The sequence below is a fragment of the Atta colombica genome, unplaced genomic scaffold (genome assembly GCF_001594045.1).
Source record: "Atta colombica isolate Treedump-2 unplaced genomic scaffold, Acol1.0 scaffold9, whole genome shotgun sequence".
Lineage (NCBI taxonomy): Eukaryota > Metazoa > Arthropoda > Insecta > Hymenoptera > Formicidae > Atta > Atta colombica.
This window is the reverse complement of record NW_017259583.1, coordinates 5298418-5324482: the sequence shown is the minus strand read 5'-3', so window position 1 is coordinate 5324482 and position 26065 is coordinate 5298418. Positions and strand designations below refer to the sequence as shown.

At 36.9% G+C, this 26065-nt stretch overlaps 1 protein-coding gene across 1 annotated transcript in view; it reads left to right on the top strand.

Moving 5' to 3' along the window:
* Nucleotides 1-26065, top strand: part of LOC108693297 (roundabout homolog 2-like) — a 120136-nt gene that overhangs the window by 32070 nt on the left and 62001 nt on the right. The window contains exon 2 of the mRNA XM_018202172.1: nt 274-582. Within this exon, the coding sequence (XP_018057661.1) occupies nt 274-582 (309 nt within the window). The remainder of the gene's footprint in view (nt 1-273; nt 583-26065) is intronic.

Here is a 26065-nt window from a genome sequence, read left to right as displayed (position 1 = left end):
GGTAGAAGCATTCATAAGATTTTTCAGCTAAATACGATAGTCATTATCGAAATGTTGCGAAAGAACAAATTAATTGGATGTAACTTCCGTCTCTCTGCTACATTTATTTTTATTTAAGACGAAATAATTCAACGTGAAAGAATGCAATGCGGCGCGTCGTAGCGAAAATATCTCCGGTTGAAGGGGTGAACTAATTAGATTGCCAAGACGACACGACACACCGCACGTCGAGAGATCCGCTAAAGAGTCTTCATTTCCTTTTTTTGCTTTCAGGACAGCTGAAATGTCCACGGATAACCGAGCACCCGTCCGACATAATAGTCGCGAAAAATGAGCCGGTGACGTTGAACTGCAAGGCGGAGGGTAAGCCCGAACCGGTGATAGAGTGGTACAAGGACGGTGAGCTCGTGCAGACGTCGCCGGGGGATGCCAAGTCACATCGGGTCCTACTGCCTACGGGATCCTTGTTCTTTCTGCGGGTGATGCACGGCAAGAAGGAGCAGGATGGTGGTGTATATTGGTGCGTCGCGCGGAATAAGGCTGGATCCGTCCCGAGTAGGAACGCCACTCTCACAGTCGCAGGTAAGAGAGCTCCTCCGACCATCTTCTTTTCGTCGTCTCCTTTTTACGTCCGGATTATACCGGGTAGCGTATCAGACACATTGCGAGGGCGACCACTCGTTAAACTCGGAACGAATCCCCGTGAAACGGGCTTTTCGCCTCAAGGAATTCCACGGCTGCCCGAGTCCGTGTCGATCAAACCGACGATTTCGCGAAGAGCGACAGGCTAAGCCAGAATGAAAGCTCTCTCTCTCTCTCTCTCTCTCTCTCTCTCTCTCTCTCTCTCTTTCTCGGACAGCATCGACCGTCGTGCCGGTCAACAACTCTCGCGTGAACCGGCGCAGTATGGATTAGCCATTGTTGCGATACGACTAACAATAAACGTTGTCCCCGCCGGTTCTATAATTATTTACTCCCGCGCAGGTGTCGATTAGCGTAATCTTGTAGCCAACGCCAAGCCGATAAGATACTTTGGGTCTTTTCTATGGAAATCGTAATCGGCGAAATACATCTTTTCGCACTTGCTAAAGAAACTTTGCACCGTTCATGAGCATGTAAAACAAAACGTTGTAATCACTCAGTTGTAATACGCTCTTTGTACATTATCGCGAAGATCAAGCGCCAGTAATTTTTCAATGTCAGTTTACAGTTGAAGGGATTGCTAGTTGATAAATCGATTGAGTTAACAAATCGCCGAAGTGTAAATACAATTCATGTGTAAAAAAAAGAGCACGGACATCAATAAAAGTAATTTTATACTGGACGATAAAATTTTAAATTTTATATACGACTTCATAATTTTACGCGGTGCATTTGCTTATCTAAAAGTGCTATTTGTCATAGTCTTTCGCTTTCTCTCTCTATCTATCTCTGTTTTTACGATAATCTTATAACACACATTTCTCTTTCACTTTTTATGAAATATATTTAAATAATAGAGATTAATTCTATTATATTATACAACACATCGAGCTTAACACATCGAGAAAGGCAAAATATCCAATGATTACTTCCTCGAATATACCGTAAATTGCAGAGAAGTAATTTACTTTCTCGCTTACGTTCTAATTAAACAATTACATGCGGAACTACAAACGGGAAGCAAACGCTTTCATAATACGTTTATCGGCCAAATTCCGCACGGTGCATTTCAATCTATTCTGCCTGTTAACAAGGAAACGAATAAACTTCTTCCTCTGACGGCAAAAATGGTGTTGCATGGTTCGTGACTCCGACGTCTCCCTTATAGCACTTCCTCCGCTCGCGCGAGCTCGCAAGAGCCTCGAGTGCCTCGGAACGACTTCTCTCACCTCTTCGTTCACTCGCTCGGTTACGAGGCAAAGTGAACGTACGGCGGTGACGGCGACGACAGCGACGGCGGCAGCGGTGACGACGCGGGACGGTGTCTGTGTCACACGAACGAAAACGGACACCCCGTATGTACGGGGCGCAGGAAGGAATAACCGTGATTTATACGGGATAGAAGTCGACTCCTTCGACTAAAACGAGCCATGTTTGTTTAGAGGCGATCGATATCCCGGGCGACGCACCCTCGCCTCTGCCCGTCCGTGGTATATGCCCCGTCTGTCCGCCCGCCCGCCCGCCTGCCTGCTTGCTTGCTTGCTTGCTTGCTTGCTTGCTTGCTTGCTTGCTGACTGGTTGGTAACGACCCATTCGCTCGCCTCACCTCGCTTTTACTACCTACGAGTCTGACGATGCGACACCGACGCCTGCTATACTGGCGAAGAATGCACTTGGCCTGTCCGTGTATATGTGTGTGTGTGTGTGTGTGCGTGTGTGTGTGTGTGTGTGTGTGTGTGTTTTTTTGTGTGTGTGTGTGTGTGTGTGTGTGTGTGTGTGTGTGTGTGTGTGTGTGTGTGTGTGTGTGTGTGTATATATATATATATATACGTATAATAACACATCGAGAATCGGAGATTCCCCCCCCCTCTTCCCTTATTATGGGGCCCCTCCTTTTACGCAGCATCCCTGTCGCCTCACTCAGGCTAATCCCCGATTATGATCTCCAGAAAAGATTCCATACAAATTGAATTAGTGACCTGGAGTCAATGTAACATTTCAGGAATCGGTCGAATATGCTGGGGAAACATCTGTGTAACTCGGTCGACTCTCCATAGCGTCACGATATTGAATGTCAGGTTATTGAATATCCGAAAGTTCCCGTCGCGATTGAATCGCTTCCATTTTTATTCCGCGGTCGGTGCAATCGTGTATTTTCATGCGGAGGAAGAAAAAAAGAACGATCGAAAACGTATATTACTATCGCGAGGAAAAAAAGCAATCGCGTATGTGCGCATTTGGATCGCATTACGGAAGATTAAGGACGATAATGGAGAATGCCGATAATGCGAGAGCGGATCGCGCACGCCACTTCCATGTTATTCCCTTTTCCGTGGGCTCGTTATTTCGAGTTCATATATATATATATATATATATATATAAGCGTCGTGTGTATTGTGTACACTGCACATGCATACGCGCGTGTGCACTCACATATCACGGATGCACCCAGCGCGCGTTTCGCGTTTCGCGTACGCGAGCATCGGTTACGCCGATGCATCCGAGCTTCGTAATTTATAGAACACGATATCGCTCGTTAATTGCTTATTGTAATACGCGCAGCTATCCGTAACGTGCATTTATGCGACAGCGCACGTTAAATATGCAACCGTAATGGGGAGTGCTTAGCAGAGAACGGACCGGAACGTGCGGCTGTTCTAGCTCGTGGAACCCCGGAATCTCTAGGATATTGATATTGCACCGCAATAAAATTTCTGTCAAGGCATCTGTGCCATAATTATTCGGATGCCGTAAACGACGCATCGGGGATGGAGCAAAGCGACCTTTGTGCACACTCGACGAAGCTAAATCTCTCTGCGGATCAGTCCGCATTTTCTATTATATTAATGCAATATACATAAATATTGAATCTTAAATCTTTTGTGACAATTATTATTTATTACCGTATAAATTAAACATCGGTTTTAATCATTAGTAATGAATTAGTAATAGGCAATTGTGTGTAAAATAACCAGAGCGGTTATTATTTATGAAATGAAATTAATTTCGTAAAAGAGTAAGGATTTACTTTATTTTATAAAACACAAAGAGAATCAATTCAATGAATGGAAAATTAATTTAACATTATATAATGAGAGAACCAAGTTTCTCACATTTACAGAATTATAGCTTGGAAGAGAGACTTTTTGGTTTTTTTTTTAAATTATTGGTGATAAATTAGTAATAGGCAATTGGCATAAAATAATCAGTTCGATTATTATTCATGAAATGAAATTAATTTCATAAAAGAGTAAGGATATATTTACTTTATTTTGTAATACATACAAAGGGAATCGATTCAATAAATGGGATATTAATTTAATATCATGTAATAAAAAGACTAAACTTCACGTCTCATAGAATTATAGCATAGGAGATATTCGAGTCTCTCAGTTCTTTTGGAAAAAAGAAGCGAAGAGGTGCGAAAAGAGACACGAAGATCTCTCGTGCTTTGTCGCGTTCTCCTCCATCGCAGTTTTAAGCGTCGCAAGCCTCGCCTTTCTCGGTAACTAGATTCGCCAAGTAGCCGTCTCTTGCGCCCCTTTGTTGTTTTTGCTGTGGCTCGCGCCGGTTGCTCTTTCCTTCTCTCTCTCTCTCTCTCTCTCTCTCTCTCTCTCTTTCTCTGTCTCGACTCGCACTCTCTCCGACTTCCAGCGTAATATAAATAGGCCCCGGAGATCACCATCCGAGCCCCCTTTTCTCTATACGGAACGCGACCCGGCACGCCGCGGAGACAGGCTGACACGGCTTCTCGATCCGGGCTATCGCCGTATAATGCATAGCTTACCGCGTTATAATGGGAGCTTACGCACAATAGTCATGTACCACGCTCGCCCATAAGGCTCTCTCGACTATGGGCGCCGCTACGCCCATTTTTTTTCGCGTGGAGCAACACGGACGTGAAGCTCTTTTCTGGGAACCTGTTAGTGTATTCCAGACCGGTTCTTTTTTTCATCTCTGCTCATTCAAAACATTCCACTTAGGAATGTTCTAAGAAACATTTATAAGGCTTAAGAGATTATAATATTTACGCATATTTAGTTGGCCATTATAGCAATTGTAACACGAGTGTATGTATATCGATTTCTTATTGTGTCTTATAACATATAACATATACATGCAGATGACGTAATCGTCACACTTTCTCCAAATTTGCATAGATACCGGTTAATAATATATGTTAGGTAACTTTGTACAACCTCTATTCCCCAAATATCCTAAGCGCAAACGTTAATACTGGACATCGGATTCTTAAGAAATTTCATATTTTTTTAGAAAGCAGATGGAAAGTGATATCAAAATAGAAATTGTCTTATTGGAAAAGTATTCTAAAAATGTATATTTATTTATGCATATTTGTGCAAATTTGCATATTTTGTACATGTCTGCATAAATATTTGTATTAAAAATCCTGTCCAGTTATTACACAATGATAACTTGCTTCTACATTCTCTTGATAAATAAACCCGTCACCTTAAAACCTTCTAATATCTTCTGTTGATACGCGTAATTTGTCTAGGTTCAACATTGATGAACAATTTATAGCCGTAAAATATGTCTACACATTGATTTGCTTTTTTTTTCTTAATTACGCGTTACGTATTTATCATGTTGACAGTGATTTATTTCTCGTTAGAGAATTATTAAGAGTCCCTTGATGCACTTTTTAGTATAATATAAAGCTGTTGCGCGCGGAGTCATTTTCATGTATCCGAAAGACACGATGCGACGTGCGGATGACCTAGATATATTTTTAAAACGATAGAGGATGATCCCCGTTGACTAGCAGCTAGATTATCTCTGATGATGATGATTATCTCTGACAGGACGCGACGCGCGGTGCATCAAACGCAACATTGACATCGTCGCGCAACATCGTAGCTCCGTGCCCGAGATATCGTCTTCCCTAATGGGAATGGAAAGAAATGCTTTCTCAGCACATCTTTATAAATTTATAATTGGCTTTGGTTGAAGTTCGCGTCGATAAAGCTAAGACGGAAATAAAGAGAAATGAGAGCGGAAGCAAAGAGTCCGGTTTTGAAATTAAGTAAAACTCTACGAATCGCAAGCTCCAGCGGCATAATTATCCAAGTTAGGACATGTTGCGGATGAAAAACATATAAAACAGAGTTTATACTTCACAAAGATGTGTATATATATATATATATATATATATATATATATATATGTATATGTATATACGCGGAAAATGTTTCAATTTGAATTGAAGTTTCGCTCTTTCGCTTCCCCAAATGGTTTATATAGAAGAAGAAAGATAAAGAGGAACGTAAAACTCAACTTTACTATTTCTTTCTTCCAAGTACAAGTCTTAAGTTCGATGTTTCCCTAACTTTATGATATCTATATCCGAAGTAACGAAGCAGCCGAAGCTCGTATCAAAATCCCACGACCGAAATTGAACCATCCCTCCCTGAGATAAATACGACTGAATTTTGACAGATTAGCATGGCGACGGGCGAGTACTTACTCCCCTTTAAACGTTATCAGGGGGATTGTTTATTTTAACGCGACGTTATCGCACCTCACGACGTCGAAACCGACGATGGCGATGGCGGGCCCGAGGATAGCGGGGGAGTCGAGAGCGCCAAAGAATAAACGGGAGAAAATGAAGATAAATTGGAGTAAATAGGTGGTAATAGGTATAATGTCGCTGCTATTTAATCTTCATTAAGGCTAACGTGCCTCCTGTCTCTTCTGGCTCGTCTCGCGACGACGATATCGGGACTGTCACGGAGACAGATACGTTTTTAGTGGAGCGTCACTTCGTCAGTCCAATGTATATCCGGGCGGACGAGCGGACGGATGATTGTTAAAAACTGCGCGACGCGTCGCCGCCGGCTGATTATTCATTCGACTATTGAGATAATAATTTTTCAGAGTCGTGCGACAACGTTGGATGTATATTTGTCCTGCCAATAAAATGAAAAAATTATTAGCTCGAGGGGGATAATGAATGGTACTGTTGAAACTTCCCATTCGACACTTTCTCACGTGGCCTTGATGTCACATGTGTTTATGCGATAACAGTCAGTCTATCCGAGAGATTTAACACATAGTTTCTATGGCGAAGCTCACTCTCGCCGATAAAAATTAATTTTACATTTGTAAAGTTTTGTACGCTGAAAAAAAATGATATTATATCAACAATATTATTTTAATTGAAAATAATTTTGTTGATAACACTATGAAACTAACAAATGACAACGTTTGTTTTGATCAAATTTTATTTGTTTTATTAAATTGTTATTGAATTGACAAGATTTTTCAATTAAAATAATGCTGTTGTTGTTCTCTACATTTTTTTTTTGGAATGGAATCCTACTCAAGAGAATGAAAGTTTATTCTTAAAGATTGAAAATACTACCACACACATTCTTTCACTTTTTAGAACAAAATTTCATTTTAAAAGAATTTAAATCATTTTTTTTAATGGATTGAATAACTTAAGGCTCGAGGATTACAAAGTCTAACCTTTAACGAGGGTCTATTTTTTAAATCTAACTCTTTCTTGAATAAGATTTGTTATAATTTATTATTTTTCATTATACAATATATCTTGTCTTAAAATATGGTAGCGACACTATATAGTGGCTTTCCTGTAAAGATACCTTCTTTGTAGTGCTTTTTGCACTACAAGTTTGCAGGAATATATTTCAGAAAATATGTCTGAAAAGTTAGTATAATCTGACATGTTTTACACGGAGTCTCTCATTAAAATGCGGGATATATTACAGGTTAATAGGTACACTTACAGCTAAGCGAAGTTTAACCGATGTCACGAAAAAGACCATAGGAACACGAGTTCTCTTTGTAAGAAATCGTAGACGGAGGCGGTGACAGGCAATTATAGGTCTGACGGTAATTGATTTGATGCAGAGACGGTAAAACCAATTGGGAATGGGAATGTGAAAGGAAATTGGAGAAGGGGCGGCAAATAATAAAAAAAAAAGGAAAGAGCAAAACTGTGAAAGTTTTATCGAGTTTAATTCTTTATTTTACGAAATAATGTTCGTTTCTTTTCTGAAAATTTTATTTTTGTTTATTTAATTTTATTTTAACCAATCATCGATCGTTTAGTCTTGAAATTATTATGAAATACATTAAATATGATATTTATTAATATTAAGATGTCATTAATTGACATACCATATAACTGATTTATTTATTAATATTGACACATATCGATACTGTAATTACATATTATAATTATATACCGCTGTACCGAAAAGGACCGTCTGCATCTCAATCGACTACAACCGTTCCCGTTTGCGAATGCGATGTGTCCGCGATCCTTTAAAATCCGTTCGCGAATAATTATACATCACGTTAGAAACTCTATCGGTTTTCACTTACCTCGGCCGGATCTCCCCTTCGATCCCTTCGCGTTGCATACATGCATGCATGCGTGCATGCATACCAAGGAGGAGGAAACGGGATGAAAGTATAGCGGGAACAAATGCGCGGAGAGAGCTTACTATATGATCTAACGAATGGACTATTCGAGCTGCACCCCATTTTCTATGCCTCCGACACGTACCGCGCCACGTGGTGCATACATCTGTCCGCCCCCCTCTCCCCCTTCTCTCCTCTCTCCCTGGCTCGTCATTCTCGTCCCGCGACCTCTCTCTCGTTCTTCCCTTCAACATTCGAAAGCCTGGTTCTTTCACGGCTTCACTCGCGCCCCGTTTCTACACTTTTTCTTCACTCCGGTCCATATTACTACGAACTACGTACCCGAACAACCCTCATTATTGGCCGGGCTATTAAATGGTTATAACCTTGCGCTCTTTACAACACGTGCCGCCCGCTCGCCGGTTTGACAAGTTTTACCGTGGCTGTAGTTTCCTTTGGGAGGCAAACTGCCGCCGCTACTGCTCTTTGTTAACCGGCGTTCAAATCGAAAATTATTCTCTCGACAGCAGCGATTAACTGCCGGGCTAGTGGTTAACTTCTATTTATCTTTGCTTCCAATCTTCTATGATAAATAACCGTTGAAAGATACGAATAATCATCGCGATTGTTATACACATGTAAATGTGTGTAATATATTAAAAGAATAATTGTTACATGTTTTTAGAACAAAAATGCGAACATAAATTTTGCTCTTTTTCCTTCCGCGTGCCGGAAGATTCCTTCTTCCTGCCGTATTTTCTCCCTCATCTCCTGTGCGCGATAAAATTTTGGCAATGAATGCCGAGTCTCTTCGATGACGCTGCACCGTGCCGAACAATGGCGCGATTTTCCTGACGCGACATTCACGGCGGAAGAATCTATAATATCGTCGCGTGATTTCGTCCCTTTGCGTTCACTTGCGGGAAATTTTATAATAATTCTCTGGCTCCTCTTCGTCCTGTTTCACAGTTCATCGTGACGTCGTAATATCGAGCGTGCACACGATGTACTTGTACGTCTTCTCTCTTGCGAATACATTTCCTCTTTAAAAAGTACAACTTATTTATCTTACACCAGTAAAAAACATTCTGTATTTGTGTTAGGTACGAAAGTACACTATTCAAGTTCTTGTTAAAATTATGTGTCGAATTTTTAGTATATTTGAGTGTTGATTTAACGTATGTGATTAAATTGATATTCAATATTTCTTAGTATTAAACGCAATTTATAAGTAAAATCAAATAACGTAAAGATCATGTTTTTTAAAATATAAATTCTAAGATAAATGAATTAAATAGGTTAATTTAATATATTATAAATGTTATTTTAATGAAGAAGTATGATTGCTTACTAATTGTCTCAGTGTTCTGTTTTTGTTTTAATTTTTCACATAATATTTGTACAACTTTTTAATATATTTTTTTTATATTAAATCAACAGAAAAATTTAAATGAACTGTTTATGTGATGAAATATATTAAATTTACAATAATTGTGACTTTTTAGTATTTGATTGGCATTTTTAATTACATATGATTTACATTCTCCTTTATTTTTCTCTGAAATTTAACACAAAATTTCCAACTGTGTACTTATTCGAAGTGTCACGTTTATGATTGTATTAGCATGAAAAAGCGAGGATATAAGTTAACGAACGCTCCGATCGATGTTGATAAATTTGACGAATCTCGGACGTGACTCAGGGGGCACATTGCACTCCATTGCATCGTCACCTTAGCTGCATCTCTCTGGCGCGCGGAACTTTTCTCAACTACTTTTCGCGCGACGGGACTGGGGTAAAGATTCCGTGATGTTTGCCCGACAACTGTATAAACAGGCAGCGATAACGCCCAGTTCCTGTCGGGAATTTCGAACGTTGTTGTTCGCAAACGTTGTTCCACCGCGAATTTCGCGTGCGCATCCGGAATTACCACGGCTGGCGCCGAGCTGTTTAACATTAACAATGACCGGCACGGCGACGGTAATTATTTACCACATTTTATTATGCGTTTTACGAACTACCGCCTATCTACAATTTAGTTGTCCAATTCATTCGAAAACACCGGATTATATGGATTTAATACTGCGAGCCGTTGGATTAAACGAACGTCGATTTTATACCGATTCACATCTAATTGATTTTATCGCATTCAATTTCGAATCGCACATAATTGCATTTCTGAGTATTTCTCTATTAATTATTCTCTAAAAATAGAGCAATTTAATAATCGTATAAAGTTAATTGAGATTGATATTTCTAAGGTACGTTGGACATAAAATGTATTTATATATCTACAGATTTTTAGCACTGGCAGTAAATTTTAAAACACAGCTTAAAACAACAGTGTCAAGTTAAATATTTTTTAATCTTGGGTTAATAATGGAAGTAATGGGGAGATGGGTAAGATCATATCAATCTTTATATGTTTCAACTAAGTCAGAATCACTTAGATCTAAAAAGTTTCTCTGTGACTCTTGCTAAATCGGGATGGATTACGAAATTTTTCCGTATATATACGGGATTTGAACTTGTGACCTATCGGTTATGAGTCACTCTCACACGAAGCTACACGACATCCCTAATCTTGGGTTAAAAGTTAAAATAAAAAGATAATATTGCTTGAGTCAAAACAGATTTATTCTTGAATAGGAATTTGTAAATATATTTTAATTGGGTTATAATAACACAATTTTTAACTTGATGCCAATTATATAAATATAAAATCTTTTATACAATTTCTCTCTCTCTCTCTCTCTCTCTCTCTTTCTGGTGCATTGTTAAATTTATAATGTTAAATGATACCTATATAATTTGAGTTATTTTTAATCATTTGTGTAGATCGGCATTTCTCTTATTCAATATGATGTTAATTTAACTGAAACAATGGAGTTAAACAATTTAATTCAAGAACATGTATTTTTTAATCATTTTATAAGTCGCCACTTCTACTTAGTATAACGTTTACTTAACTAAACAATGGAGTGAAACAATTTAACTTAAGTATATTTGACTCAAAAAGTAAAGTTCATTACTTGTTAAATGCATACATTAATGTTGTTTTATTTTGAAATTAACCACAGAAATGTGTTGATTTACTTTTTGAATTATTGATTAATTATGAGAATGAAAAACAACAAAATGTATTTAATTCAAGAAACTGAGTTTCTATTGTTTCTTTGATATTTGAAAGTGTAGATTGGATGTAAAATGTACATGCATTTATACTTAAATGCCATTAAAATTTAAAGTTTGTATTTTAATTTTTAATATTTTCTTTAAATATCACAAATAGCAGTTATATCAAGATGTATGAGAAAATCACCGGAGTTCATATATTTATAAATCGTAAACTTGTAAAGATTTATATGCATCCTGAATAACTGAGATATTTTAGTTCGCAAACGTAGCTGAATATAAGTTTAATATAATTTATAAAGTAAGTGGAGAGCGCGCAATTTAAAGTACGACGTATGATTTATATATTTGATATATTGTAGAAATATATTCCAGTTAAATCGATAAAACCAGATGCGACCCGGTTCGCGGTTTCTCTTGGGTTTTGCACGTTGGCAAAACTCGCGCTCGATGACTATACAAATTTCTCCCTTCTTATGATCCACGAGAGCTCTGCGCAGTTACCTCACAAGCGTCACGCGGGTTAATAAACTGCTTTATACCGGCAAACGTTTTGCACAAACGACAACGAGGAAGAGAAGAGAGAGAAAGAGAGAGAGAGAGAGAGAGAGAGAGAGAGAGAGAGAGAGAGAGAGAGAGAGAGAGAGATCTACGATAATGAAAAGAAACGAACAGCGCTCGTTAGCTAGATAAACCAGATGCAGCGCGATGCAATTTCGCGCGATATCGCGATTATACCGAGGAAAAGAGGAAGGTTCTACAGATTGTCATCGTTGTCCTTATTATCATCGGCGTCATCATCGGGGCATCATCATCATTATTATTGTTTTCGTCTCTCGTGATAAAACTTTCATTCACGATTTTTCGATGCGCGCATCTATTAGGCGCGTATGGCTCGGCAAAAATTTCCGAGCGGAATTTGTCAATTAGGCGCACACGCACACTGCCGGGCGTTAGTTCCCTGGGCTCCCCTGCCTCTTCCCTTCTTCGCCCAAGCTTCCACCGGTTTTCTCTTTCATCCCTTGGTCTCGCTCTTTCTCTATCACCCGAAAAAAGAGTCGGGATAAAATAACACCTAGACACCCTTCGCTCGCTCTGACCCTCTTCCACGCGCTCGCTCACTCGCTCGCTATAGTCTCTCGCGTGGCGCGGACGCGTGTATCGATTAGCCGACGCGCGGAGCAAAGCGGAGCGGAGCGGAGCAGCACGAAGCGTCGCGACGCTGTTCACGTTTGCTCTCTCTCTCTCTCTCTCTCTCTCTCTCTCTCTCTCTTTCTCTCTCTCTCTCTCTCCTCTTTACCTTTATGCTCTGGACAAGCCTGGCGAAGGTGGGGATCTCTTGCAACTTTTAATCTATCGCGCTCTCGCTGATATTCCACTCGTCGAGAGCCGTGCAACGACTCGGCATGGCGAGAGCGAGTTTTGTCGCCGTCTCTATCCCTTCTGTATTCCTCTCTTTATCTCTCTCCAACTGATCCGTCGATACTCGCAATTGTCGATCGGCGAATCGCGGAATCCGATCCGATTGACGATTCACTCTTCCTTTCGTTTTCATCCGAACGCTGGATTACCTCCCTTTGCCTCCCTTCTGCTTCTCCTGTCTACTCCCCTTGTCATCTGGTCACCGCGTGATCGTTCCCGCGTGCGAGCCTCCAACGCTCCAACTACCATTGTTCTTGTTAGATATAAATGTACAAGATAGAGAAAGTAAGTAACGCTGTTTTTTCATCGTTACCTTTGTAATAATAATTGGATAATGACGTTGCAATTTTTTATAACGATAACTAAAAAAGTTAAGGTTGGAAAAAAATCATTTTTGAGAAGTAACCTATTACCATTACGCGCTGTTTATTGGAAAAACTAAATCAATTAACGAGTTTAACGTGTAAAAGTAACGAGTCGATATGATTACAATTAAAATAATTAATTATTTTCTTAATAAATAACGCATAATGATGACAAGTTACTTTGCAAAAATAATTTTCCTAATCTTAGTTTCGTTGTCATTATCGTCATAAAAAATTACTACGTCATTGTCAAATCTTTATTACAGAACGTAACGGTTTCCATCTCTACAAATGTATAATGATGGTAGCTTACGGAATATCTCAAGACTCGTTGAAGCAAGCTTTATAATTTGCAGCCGATTCTGACGCAAATTTAACTGCAATATTTAAAACGCTTCTTTCTCTGCAATCAGCAATAATATAGAGTCTTGCTCAGAATTACTGAATAAATAATACTACGTATAATAATAAACATAATAATAGAAATTTTAACAAACAAATTAATAGTTCAAAAGGAGAGCATTAGGAGTTGACGTGGTATAATATATCAATTATAATTAAAAAATATTTTATATATTACAGTTTGCACATGTTTACTATGTCAATTTATCTCTTATCGTTCTTCTTTTTAACCATTGATTTCTTCATTTAAATGTTAAAAACTACTTTGAATTAATTGCTGTTTACAGTATAAATAAATTATATTGATATTATCACTATTATAATACTGACAATATTATTAATATACACGCGTAGCACATTTTTAAAAATTTTTTTCATGAAAGTCGAAATCTGCTACAAGGGATGATTATTAATCAGTTTCGTATCTCTAATCTTAGGATTCCTTAAATCTATTTAGTTAATCCGCGAGAGCCCCCAACGCGGGTGCGCAAGAAGTGATAATTAATTGATTCCATATTTTCCAGCGTATAAATCCCTCAATCTAATTGAGTAATTCCTTGGCTCCAGGGAGAGAAATTCCGTATGGTACAGAGAGAGAGTACACTCCGCAGAGGAGCGGAAAAAATTGGCACATGCACGAACATCTCCTTCATCCTGTGCCAATTTCCTCCTACATCATGCAGTCTATCTCTCGAAAAGCAATTGCTCGCGTAATATATTATCCTAAAGTAAGCTCAAAATAAACCGACATATGATCAGCACTTGAGAAAAAACTTTTTATTTCGGATTATCGTTTCGTTAAAGAATAAAAGTCGAAAGAAAAGACTACACAAAAGATTTCCCTTTATTTCTCTTTCTTCCTCGCTGATACCCTTGCGGGAACGACGCAACAAAATGGTGGCTGTGGGTAAATTAAGTTTGGCGTGAGAGCCGCCCGCGGGGAGAATTTCATTCTATTGCCCGAAGCGGGCTTGCGAAAGCTCAAAACAAACGCGAACGCTGCGGAGGGTAGTAACGCGATAGCCCGAACTTTCGCGCGAGACTTGGATACCTCTAACGAGGTAACCACGTCTCTCTCTTTCTCTCTCTCTCTCTCTCTCTCTCTCTCTCTCTTTCACGTTCACTCTCCTTTCCATGTCGTACCCGACTTATTTAATACAGCCAGCCAGCTGTATCGTCGTAGTCCCCGAGTTTCTCGACTCCAAAGCCGCACCGAATCGAATCGGGCGACCGATTCGAACCGAATCGAGTCGGGTTGGGTTCGAGTCGGCTTGACTCAATGAACTCGCCCAACCCGCGTATTCTTTCGTTTATCATTGCCAGGGAGAAAACCGGGTTCGTGGCGCCGTTTTCCTGTTACATCAAATCTTCAGGTTATGTAATGAAACAGCTATTCTATTCTGTCTATCGCTTACCCGAGACCTCGCAGGTAATCAGTGATATATTGTAGATTTTTTTCTTTTGGCGATTATGAAAGAAATTGACGTCGTCGTGGGCGTCGAACCTCGATTAGGGGGACTCACAAGTCCCTTAGTTGATTAATCGCTTACATCGTGTCTCTTCGGCTTTATCTTGGTTTTGATGCATGCGCTTTCTCGCGCGCGTCACGAATATTTAATTTCTCCTTCCAGCCGCGCGCTCGACTCGGCGCCAGATAAATCGTCTTGTAAATGATAGCTGCATAAATGGAATGATAAGAAGTTGCATTAACTTTCTTATCGAAATGGTTGGATTAATTTAAATTTCTGAAGTAAATATTAATATTTATTCTCTTTTCTTTTTTGCGATACTATTTCCATTTGTATTCTATTACTGTCAAGGAGAATGACGAATTTTCCAAAAGATCATCATTCAAAAAAGCTTCCGTTCCCTGCAGTCTTAAATTAAAATATCGAATTTGGTATTATTGTTAAATTTGTAATGTCAAATTAAACTTGTCTTTAATAATTTCTAGATCGCCACTATTCTCAATATAACTTGATTAAAACAATAGGCAAATGATATATTTATAAGACGATAAGATATAATTCAGGAACAATTGGAATGTATTTGCCAACAAAGTTAACTCTGCAAACATTTCGATTCTAAATTTGAATCCTTTTCAATGGAAATCAAGTACAAAGTCAGTCAGTTTATACTTGACTTCTACATTGAAGAGAATTCAAATCCAGAGTCGAAACGTTTGCATAGTTAAACTTCGTTGGTAAGTTCATTTCAATTGTTTGTGAATTATATCTTTTATCACTCTACAATTATTTACGCACTAACAATTGTGAAGGATTTTATAACTTATAAATTATTGATGTTTGATTTATTCCTATAGCCACATAACTATTTTTATTTTAATTAAAACAATGCATTTAAATAAAATAACTCAACATTGAAAGAAAATTTTTGATATTTGTAACTATAATTACATATTACTATAATTATTAGATTATTATAATATTAATAATAATAACTATGTATAATTCTGTCTACAAATATTTATAAGTAGTGTAGTTGGCAACCGAAATGACTGTAATTATAGTTATTATTATATACCATAAAAATGACTGCAATTACTATAATTTATAGTAATTGCAACCATCCTTATGGTAACTATAATTACCTATTCATTTTTTATTGCTAGCTATTTGTTGAAAGAATTATACATATGTTGTAAGAACTATACATATAGTTATCATTATTATAGAAACAATAGTCATAATTACAGTAACATGTACAATACAATAATTATAATCACAAATATCAAAAATATTTCTCTCAATGAAGAAATATGTTAAATTCGATTCAAATTTAGTTATTTACTAAGCATACGTTAATAAGAACGTTGTTTGTTTTGAAACATAAATAATATATAATTCTGTCACAGAAATGGATTGCTTTATATTTTAGCATATACATGATGGAAATTCAAATTATTTAACTCAAGGGATTGAGTTATTATTACTCCTTTGATATCTAACAGCGATGAGTGCAGTCTCTCATGTCAATAATGACATTCATTTATAATTGATAATAACACGAATGCAATACCATCGTATTCGCGTGTGTAGCGAAGAGAGGATACTTCCTATTTGCACCACGCTCATCCGGGACTCTTCCCCTATAATTTCTTCGCTTTTAAGTATAGGTGTTATAATCGCAAATAATAGCCGCTTCGCGCGCGCGTTCTTCGCCTTGCTGGTCTGCACTAATTTTCCTTGGCGTTAATGCGCTAAGTGCGTCGGGCAAGGGGTCGTCCGCGTGTTTGCCGCTTGACGTTACATTTTGGTAAATTTACGGCAGATTGGTCGGCGGCCCATGACGAAGATTACAGTGTGTTTGTGTGTATGTACATGTATGTCGCTGTATGTGTGCGCACAAGTTTGAAGAGAAGAGCGAGAACAAGATTACCCAGAAAATGAGAAAGAGGGTATATACGAGCCAGGCGGGGTAGCGAATATAAGTTTGAGTGAGTAAAGAGGAACCCCTATTCGGCCAAGCCGTGTATGTTACACCAGCATTTCGATTATCCTACAGTAATGACGATAATTGCAATGAACGGCGGATAACGGAAATAACGATAACATTGTAAAATTAAGACGTTGTTACTCTGAAAATTCATAACGGGTGACTCAGAAAAAGTTGAATGAACGTTCCGCGAATCTTGACTGTTGATTACAGAGAGAAGTAGTTAAGCGCTTCCTCAGAATGAATAGCATCTCATCAGAAGGACCGGGAACGGTTGTAACGTCTCTCTCTTCCCTTGACAGAAAAAAATCTCAGGGATTATCTTGATTAGCCGCATTACTAATTGATTGCGATCTAATTAATGCCGTTTAACTTGCATTTACGTGATGAAATACCAGGAATCTCAGAAGAGCGTGTACAAGTATAGATTCATTTCCCTCTCTTAATAAATACTTCATAAATTGTAAATTTCAAGCAATATTTATAATTTATATTTATATATTCGGTGAAATTTGTTGTAAAACACAATAACTAATTATTTTGTATCTTTTTATCGAAGAAATAATCACAAAATCTTATAGTTTTATAAAGAATAGCTCTAATTCTAAACGATTAATAGGTATTGCGTAATTCTTGTGTGATTTTCATTTATAATAATACATGCATCGAATATCTTAATTATCACAGATGATTTTTATCGTGTAATTGACTTTATCATTTAATTTCTTTTGTGTAAATATTATTTATATTGTAACAATTGGGATTAATAATATTGATTATTAATAACAAACTTTAAGAGTTTGCTATTAATAATTCACCCAAATTATTTACTTTTTTAAAAATGAATATTTAAATGTTTGATTAATTATTCTCCTTATGTTATGACTAATTATAACGTTAAATTTATGATTAATTATTTTATAATTAATTATAACGTTAAATTTAAGGTAATAAAGTTTATCTCCGTTTTAATAGGGAAATTAAAATAAATTTATTATTAATATCTTTATAAATTATATTCCGAGAGACTGTATAATTTTAATAAATTATTAAATGAGAGTTATCACACTTCTATGGTAATTTAATTTTATGTTCTTGATTTAATATCAAAATTACACAATTTTGTTACTTTCGTGTAAAAGATTCGGAAAGGAATAATCATTATAGTAACTTAATTTACTTTATTTTTAAAAGAATGAATATTCTTTTAAAAATAAATTTTATTATTAAATTGCGCGAGAATTATTGAAATCAATATGAAGCAAAAATACGCGTCGTATATATTTATATCATATTTGCGTTAAATATTTCGTGGTAAACAATTTGTGGTAACGAATTGGTCTGGTCTTGACGTTTGGCACTCGGCTGTTGGTGTTTACGTTTTTCGGGAAGTGTAACACACCACTGGGTACACGCAGTCACCGTGTTGTCATTCCTGCAGAGACTCAAACGAGCAGGTAGTACCGCAAGGTGTTGCGTATATTATTAATCGTGTACATTGCCTTTCGAAACGTGATCACATATTAGAAATTGTCAAATTCCTTCTCTATAAATAGCAAGGTAAAATTAGTCAAGCGGTAAAGGTCGATATCACTCGAGCTGTGAAAATCAATAATAAATGTATACGTATAAATGTGTACTACATTTTTGAGCGCGTGAATTTTACACAATATCTTTAGCCAGTTTTTATTGTTCTTCGATAATCAGAACTTCAAAAGCTATCATAACATATCGGTATTTTCTGTACTAAAATTTCTGACGCTGATGAATAAAAACTCGATTTTTTATATTAAAGCAGTGTATTGCGGCGATTGTTTGATGGTTTTTGTGCCTTAGAACATATTACCGCTTTGAAAGAAAAGTGATATAAGTAAAAGAGTTACATAAGGTTGCAGTGTTCGAATTTTGAAAAGTCATGACAATTTTAAAGAATACATATAATTGAAAATACAACATGGAAGGAAAGAGAACTTATACATATTCATTATTCCAACTAACGTTATCCCAATTCAGAATTTAAAAAATGCTGAAAAGTTATTTTTGAAAAATGTCACTTTTCCACAGCCAATCTGAAAAAAGTGCCATAACCAATCTGAATAATTTAATAAAAGTGTCCTCAATATCTATCTTTTTGTCTGTTCGAAATCTGTCTATGCGCTAGAATCTAGATAATCGCGTACATTTACCTAACTTTACGCGTGATACATATATCTTTATAATTATATTAGAATTTCAAAACTGTCAAAAACTTGAATGTATAATCGATATATGGCAGTAAAACAAATAGACAGATATAAATGGATACAAAAAGTTCATATATGCAGGAGATACTTTTTTAAAAAACCTTAATATCCTTTTAAAAAACTTTTTTAAAAGATAAACATTAATTAGTAATTTATTAACAAGTAATAAAATCGATTTTTTTTTCAAAATTATTTTAAGAGAAAAGATGTGCAATCACACGGACACGCAAAAAAATGTTTTTTATTCAGTAATTAGATCGTGTTATTTTTATGTATTTTGTTGCTCTGAAACCGAATCCGATGTCCAAATTGCTTCATCATGTCACAGTTTTTTTTATCAAAATGACTACATTTTTCAGTATTTTTAACGTATATTAATTTTATGAGCTTGCGTATTGTTGTACTTACTTTCTTTCTTTACCTCGGCTTGCATATTAAAAACCAGGTGTCAGACCATAAATAATTCTAAAAATACTAGAAAATCGAGCTGTTTTTCATCGAAAAAAAAAAAAGAATTATGATGTGGAGCAATTTGGATTCAGTTTCAGAACATTAAAATACATAAGAATATCATGGTGTAATTTCCGGCTCAAATATTTTGTTTTGTGTACCTATGTAATTAAAATATTTTAAAAATAAGCGAAAATGAAAAATTGTATATTAATTAATGGATGTACAAAAATATTCATAAAGTTGAGAAATTTTTTAACTTCTAACTTTATAAACATGATTGTTTTCGCGAAATTTCTTTATATTAGATACGTTATAGAATGTTAGAATATACTTATTACATATACAAATGACTAATTAATGTTTATTTTTTACAAATAATATTTTTTAAATAAAAATCTTTTCTATATGAGAGAATACTTTTTACACTCCTTGTCCGTGTATGTTGAAAACAATACCAATCAGAGAAGCCACACTGAAAAAAGTCTAATTATAGACTATCAAAGCTAGAGCTATTAATACTCTTAATCACTCAAATATTGAGTGAAATAGTTTCAACTAAATATTGAGATAATATAACTAAACATAACTTTATCTTTACAAATATTTAGTAAGTATTACCAACGGTAATACGTATTAAATATTTGTAAAGGTAAACTTATAGTTGTATTACCTCGACAGTTATTTCACTCAATATTTGGTAACTATAATTAGACGTTTTTTTTTCAGTGCATGGCACTTCCAGTGCTTTTTTAACTTATACATAATTCTTAAAATTCTTTGCCTAAAATTCATTAAATTCTTTGCCTTTTTTAAAATTACAATTTTTACAATTGTCCTTCAATAATTAATCAGCTTTGAGTTCTGTTACGAAAACCTTCCTCCGCAAACCAACGATATTATACCTATGCCGGATTAAGCTTACGGTTTTCCTCTCCGTGTGCTGAGACAGAAATTGTATTGTATTTCGAACTTCCTGAAAATTGCGGATTGCTTTCTATCTCCCATAATCGCTGGCAAGCAGCCCTGGGGAGGATACAATTAGATGGAACATGTAGTGCTTTTCTCGGTGACAAGGGTACCACGGTCGCGTCTAGCAGGCGTATTATATACCAGGTGTCGTAAAATTCGAGACAATACAAGATTCGATAGATTCGATATAAAAATCTACCAATTTGTCTGTCTATTTCTAAATTTTTTTTAGAATCTATAAAAAAAATACGTTTCAAAACAGCATCCTAACCACCGCTGATAACAGACATATGAGAACAAAAAAGGAACCGCGTTTCTTGGTTATGTTGAAAGCTTTATACTTTCGTGTATCGTAAGATATATATAAAAGTGTGGGTCGAGATAACCCACGCGGGTTATCCGAGACAAGCGTCGCGGGACTTTACTTTCGAAGGACTTTACATTTAGCGCACTTTTCGTCCTCGGGTGAGAATTCCGACGAAATAAATTGTATATACAACGCAATGTTCTTGCCTTGGAAAAGCACAGCTTTTGTTCAACGTGTCACCCGAACCCTACATTATACGACGAATTCACGGAATATCCCGTGCGACGTGATACGGGGAGTTGTGTGTAGTCGTGTATAGTCGCGTAGTCGCGCGTGTGAGAGGCACGTCGCGCTAAATATTTCCCGGTTTAATTACACCCGAGGTATACATATACATTGGGGGGTATATGTAAGAACATAATCGTAAAATTCGGGCCGCCCTACCACGGACACGACGATGTCGCTGGAATACGCGGCGCCAGGCGGCCTTTCTCCGCGAGATCTGGCTGGTACGCCTTCGCATGCACGCATGTACGCACGCGATACACGTACATATGTATCCCGACCACGATCGCACGTTCAGCGTTGGCGATCGCCAGGAACGTCTACGCCAACGCATACGCATACACGCGCATAATTACACTCCTACGTACACGGTAAAACACGCGTATGCACGCAGCCGGGCACACGCACACTTCCGTGCTACGGGGCGCTTCGTTCGGTCGTAAGACCGACCGAAGGGGAAAGGCTCGTGAAACATTTGAATACAAGTGGCCCTCATTCGCCATAGCGCACCCCAATCAGCCGTCCCAGAAGGGGAGCCATTTTCAAACAACGTTTTTAACGAAACACGTCCGCGGCCGAACAAAATAGAAAGGAGAGCGTTGATGAAGAAATGATGTAAAACACGCCCTTAGACAGTCCGCAACAACAATGTCTGTCGGTTCGATTGTACTTAAGGTAAGCGTTTATTTCCTCTTTTTACTCTCGGAGCAATGATGAGAAGGGGAAGAATGAGGGGGGGGGGTAAAGTCTGGTCCATTTGCTCCGAGTATCTTATTGTCTTCGATCATTTGTGAGCTATCTTAGGTTACTTATGATGTTCTTAATGCTTATGGTGATAAAAAACGATATAAAATCGACGATGACATAAAGATTAAGGCGACGAGAAAAAGAATACCGTATCGAAAGATATAAACTGTTAAACTCATAAAGGCATTAATCAAAAGTGACTTTGGTCAAATTGGCTGAAACTATGATATTTTTAGATTATAAGATAAAAAGTTTTCTTCAAAAATTAAATAGATTTTGCATAATTTGCTATTGTATGTCTAATGGAACTGAAAATATCTTTTCTACTATTAATTTTTTAATAACTATTAATATTTAATATTTTTAATTTTTTAATAACTATTAATAGTTAATATTTTTATGCATTGCAATGAGATGAATCAATTGAGGTAAATTGAAAAAAATAAAATTTTTCAAAGAATTACGCAATTTTCAATATGTATACTTAGAAACTACATACTTTTTTTAATTACTATGTATTTTCTTTACATTAATTAATTTATCTCAGTATTCTATATAATATTCTGCATAAAAGTATTAAAATACAATCAATAATAATTAATAGTTTAATAGTACTTTTCATCAAAATAAACCCAAAACAGCAATTTTTAAATGACACAGCAAAAAATCTGTCTATTTTTTATCAGCATCTCATAATTTAAAACTATTACAATTTTAGTCAATCCGACTGAAACCACTTTTTTTATGTGGTTGATGCAAATCGGATCTTTAAGAAATTTTAATATTTCTCCGACGGGATCGATACGATGATATTTCAGTCTGCAGCAGACAAATCTAATTGTGCACGAATAAAGATTCTTTTAAAAAATTATTGCATATTTTATTTTTTAAAACATATAATTCAAACTTTTGAAAGTTATAAACAGCATATTAACGAATATAATAATTATAACGGTAAGCTGACGGTGAAACGTCAAATTCTAATTTTATTATCAAAATTTCTTAATTTATGATAGTCGACTCAATTTGTCACTTTTTGTGTGCTATTCGTTAAATAATAACTAATCTCCGCCGTATTCAGATATTCTTCTTAGTTTTACGCAATCCGTCGACAAAGTATTAAGAAAGATAAAAACGAAAAAAACCTCATAAAAGGTTGCATTTCCCCGTCCCACGAAAACGGGCAGTAGGGCAATGGAGACACGCTTCGACATTCTCATCACGAGAGTAAGGAATCCGCGGTGAGAAACGATGAAATTATAGCCATTCGCGAGCGCGAACAATGCGGTGTGTCAATCGCGGGGATTGCCGCGTTGCAGCGGTGACAAAAGCGCGCGCGGGCGGTCACCGAGGTGGAGGCGAGGTGGTGCAGACTGTGCAGAACCAAGTCGGTTTCCATGTTCTATTCCTGTCGAGCGTTCCCAGTGTCGGGTAACAATGGCAGGCATGGATCACCTCTTCCTGCTCCTTGGCCTTTCTCAGTCGCTCTTGAAAATAGAGCGCGAACCCGGGGGGACAAACGTGCCGTTTCGGAGGAAAATACATTTCTCGCTCGGTCGGTCGGTCGCTCGCTCGCTCGCGTGCAACGCTCCGCTCCGAAAAATTCCAACTGGAATTTCGCCGCTCGCGGCAAACGTGTTACGTGTATATACCTCTCTGAGTTTCTCGACGTGAATTACACCTCGCACGTCGACTTCGCACGTTTCTCACTAACGATCGTCCGTCGCAGACATGTTTCCGGGGCGAGGCCCGGATTCTTTTGGGAGCGTCTCGATCATCATCGTTTGAAACGATTGAACCGACCCCTTTGTAACGGATCCACCCGGGTCTGCGTGCTGCACAAACATTCGAGCTGTGAATAGGACAAAAACGTTCACCGTTTTTGGGTAGGCTGTATCGCATTACGTGGGCGTTGTTTAAAGAGTATGTCCATTTGAAAGGACAGAAAAAGGATTCATATGCGTTTTAAAATATATTTCTTTTGAATTCGAGCCGTTATTACGTAGAGTATTATAAAAAGTGCTAATTTATTTATTTAGAGTTAACTCTACGCAAGTAATAATTATTTCGTTTCAAGTATTTCAAAAATTCATATATCTCTGCAAATCTATGTATAAGTTCATCACAAGCAAATTTATTCAAAATGTATTATGAGAATTCTAGTTTAATAATACTCCAAGATTATTAAATTAAAACAAATTTATTTATTATATAGGTAAAGTTGTTTTTTCGATCAGTTTTATGATATTCTTCAGAAGAAAATAAATTCTTTTACGTATATAATAAGAGTTTATCTAAAATTTGTAATAAGTATACTTCAAAATTATGATCAAGAAAATATATTCTTTGTTAAAGACAATTGTTGTTTAAAAAGAAGAAAGAAAAATTGAGTAATCATTTTTCTTAGTAAGAGAATGATATTTTTTTGTGTAAAAGCACTATTTTTTTATTGTGGTAGATAAATTTAAATCTAAAATAAATAATAAATAAAAAATGAGTAAAATACAACTTGATTTTTATAATAGTAAAAACTCATATTGTTAGAATTTTCACCAGTATATAAGAATTTTTTCAGATTTTTATACAGTCTAAAAACAATATAAAAAACTGCACTGAAGTTCAAAGAAAAAAAATTCAGAAAAAAGTTCGAACTCAAATTGCTGACAGAAGATGCAAAGTTGTATATTATTAACGGTTAATTAATTAATTTTTTATTAGTATTACTTTATCAGGATTGAAACAAAAATCGAAATCGGTAAAGGGAATGAGGGAAAGTCGGGGAATTTTGCAAAATTTTCTGAAAAATAAAAATTCTTTTAAAAAATATTTTTTAATAATTAAAAATGCAATTAGTGTCAGCAATATTAATAGTGTATTTCTATGTTAATTGATTTTTTAATAAAATATTTAATGATTTCCAAATTAGGACAAAAATACAAAAAATTTCAAAATATTATTGAAAGTCAGAGAAAATAATGAAATTGTTTGGAAATCAGAGAAAAGTTGTGGAATCTTAGAATGAAGCATTTTTGACAACTCTGTTTGTTTATTTAGAGACACGCTATTACGTCGGTTATTCTCACTGTTGTTCATTCCTGGGATTAGTTCTTTAAATTAAATTGTTGAAACATCAATTCAACTCGCCATTTGTTCACTGTTATTTTTAATGTTCGTGGATCTTAATTCCACTTATTGATTTAAGAATACGAAAGATAACAGGAACATATTGGATTGCTGCTTTCACAGGATCACTTTCCGAGAACAATCTAATTTAATTGATTTCGGTCCAAATGGACCCGAGGGACGGATGGTCTCTCTGAAATGAAAGATAGGATCACGCATCACATATTCTATCTTTCTGCCATTACAATCCCTCCTGGATCATATATATATATAGGATTCAATATACAATTTGTACAATTTGCATTATGGATTGATAATAGTTGTAATTATATATTATGTTGTAAATTAACTGAATTTCGCTCGCGTGATGCTATTTCGCTTTTCCGGCCGTATTCATAGGACAGTTACCGAAAATCCCGTCAACGATGGTCAAACGTAAACGGACAAATGAATAGAATTTCGAGGCAATTTAACATACATAACGTTGTCGCCGCGTTGTAATCGGCTACGCGGGACGGTGCTTGAGCGTACATCCGGTTATTATCGGAAAACGAAACGAGCGAACGAGGCTCGTTCGCGTTGCAGCGTATTCTCCAATAAATTCCGCGCGCATGCCGCCCATATTCTGAGGCTGCTGATGGCGCGAAGGAGGAACGGCGACATAAAGGTTTATCGGGCATCTCTTCTCGAGAGAAGAGCAGAAGAGAATTGGGATCTCGCGCGGGCGGCGAACGAGCTTACGCCAGCGCGGGACATTCGATCGGGTCGTTTCACGCCCGGGTTGCATGCCCGAATGTCTTATCTTGTCCCCGGACCCTGGGACTTTTTGCTTCGGGACAATCTCTCCCGAGAGATAGAGAAGGAATGAGATAGGGAGACAGGGCAAGGAGGAAATAAAAGAGAGAGAAAACGAGAGCGAGAGAGAAACGCCTCCTCCCTCCCTCCCTCCCATCTCCCCCCTCGAACGGGTCGTCGGAGATGAGAGACATGCGCGCTCGCTCTTGCATGGGAATGGACGGGGCGTGGGAGTAAAAATGGGAATGAATGTAGAGATGGGTTGTACAAGTGGGCGTCATATTCTATTCGCGACGCTCTTGGGAGTG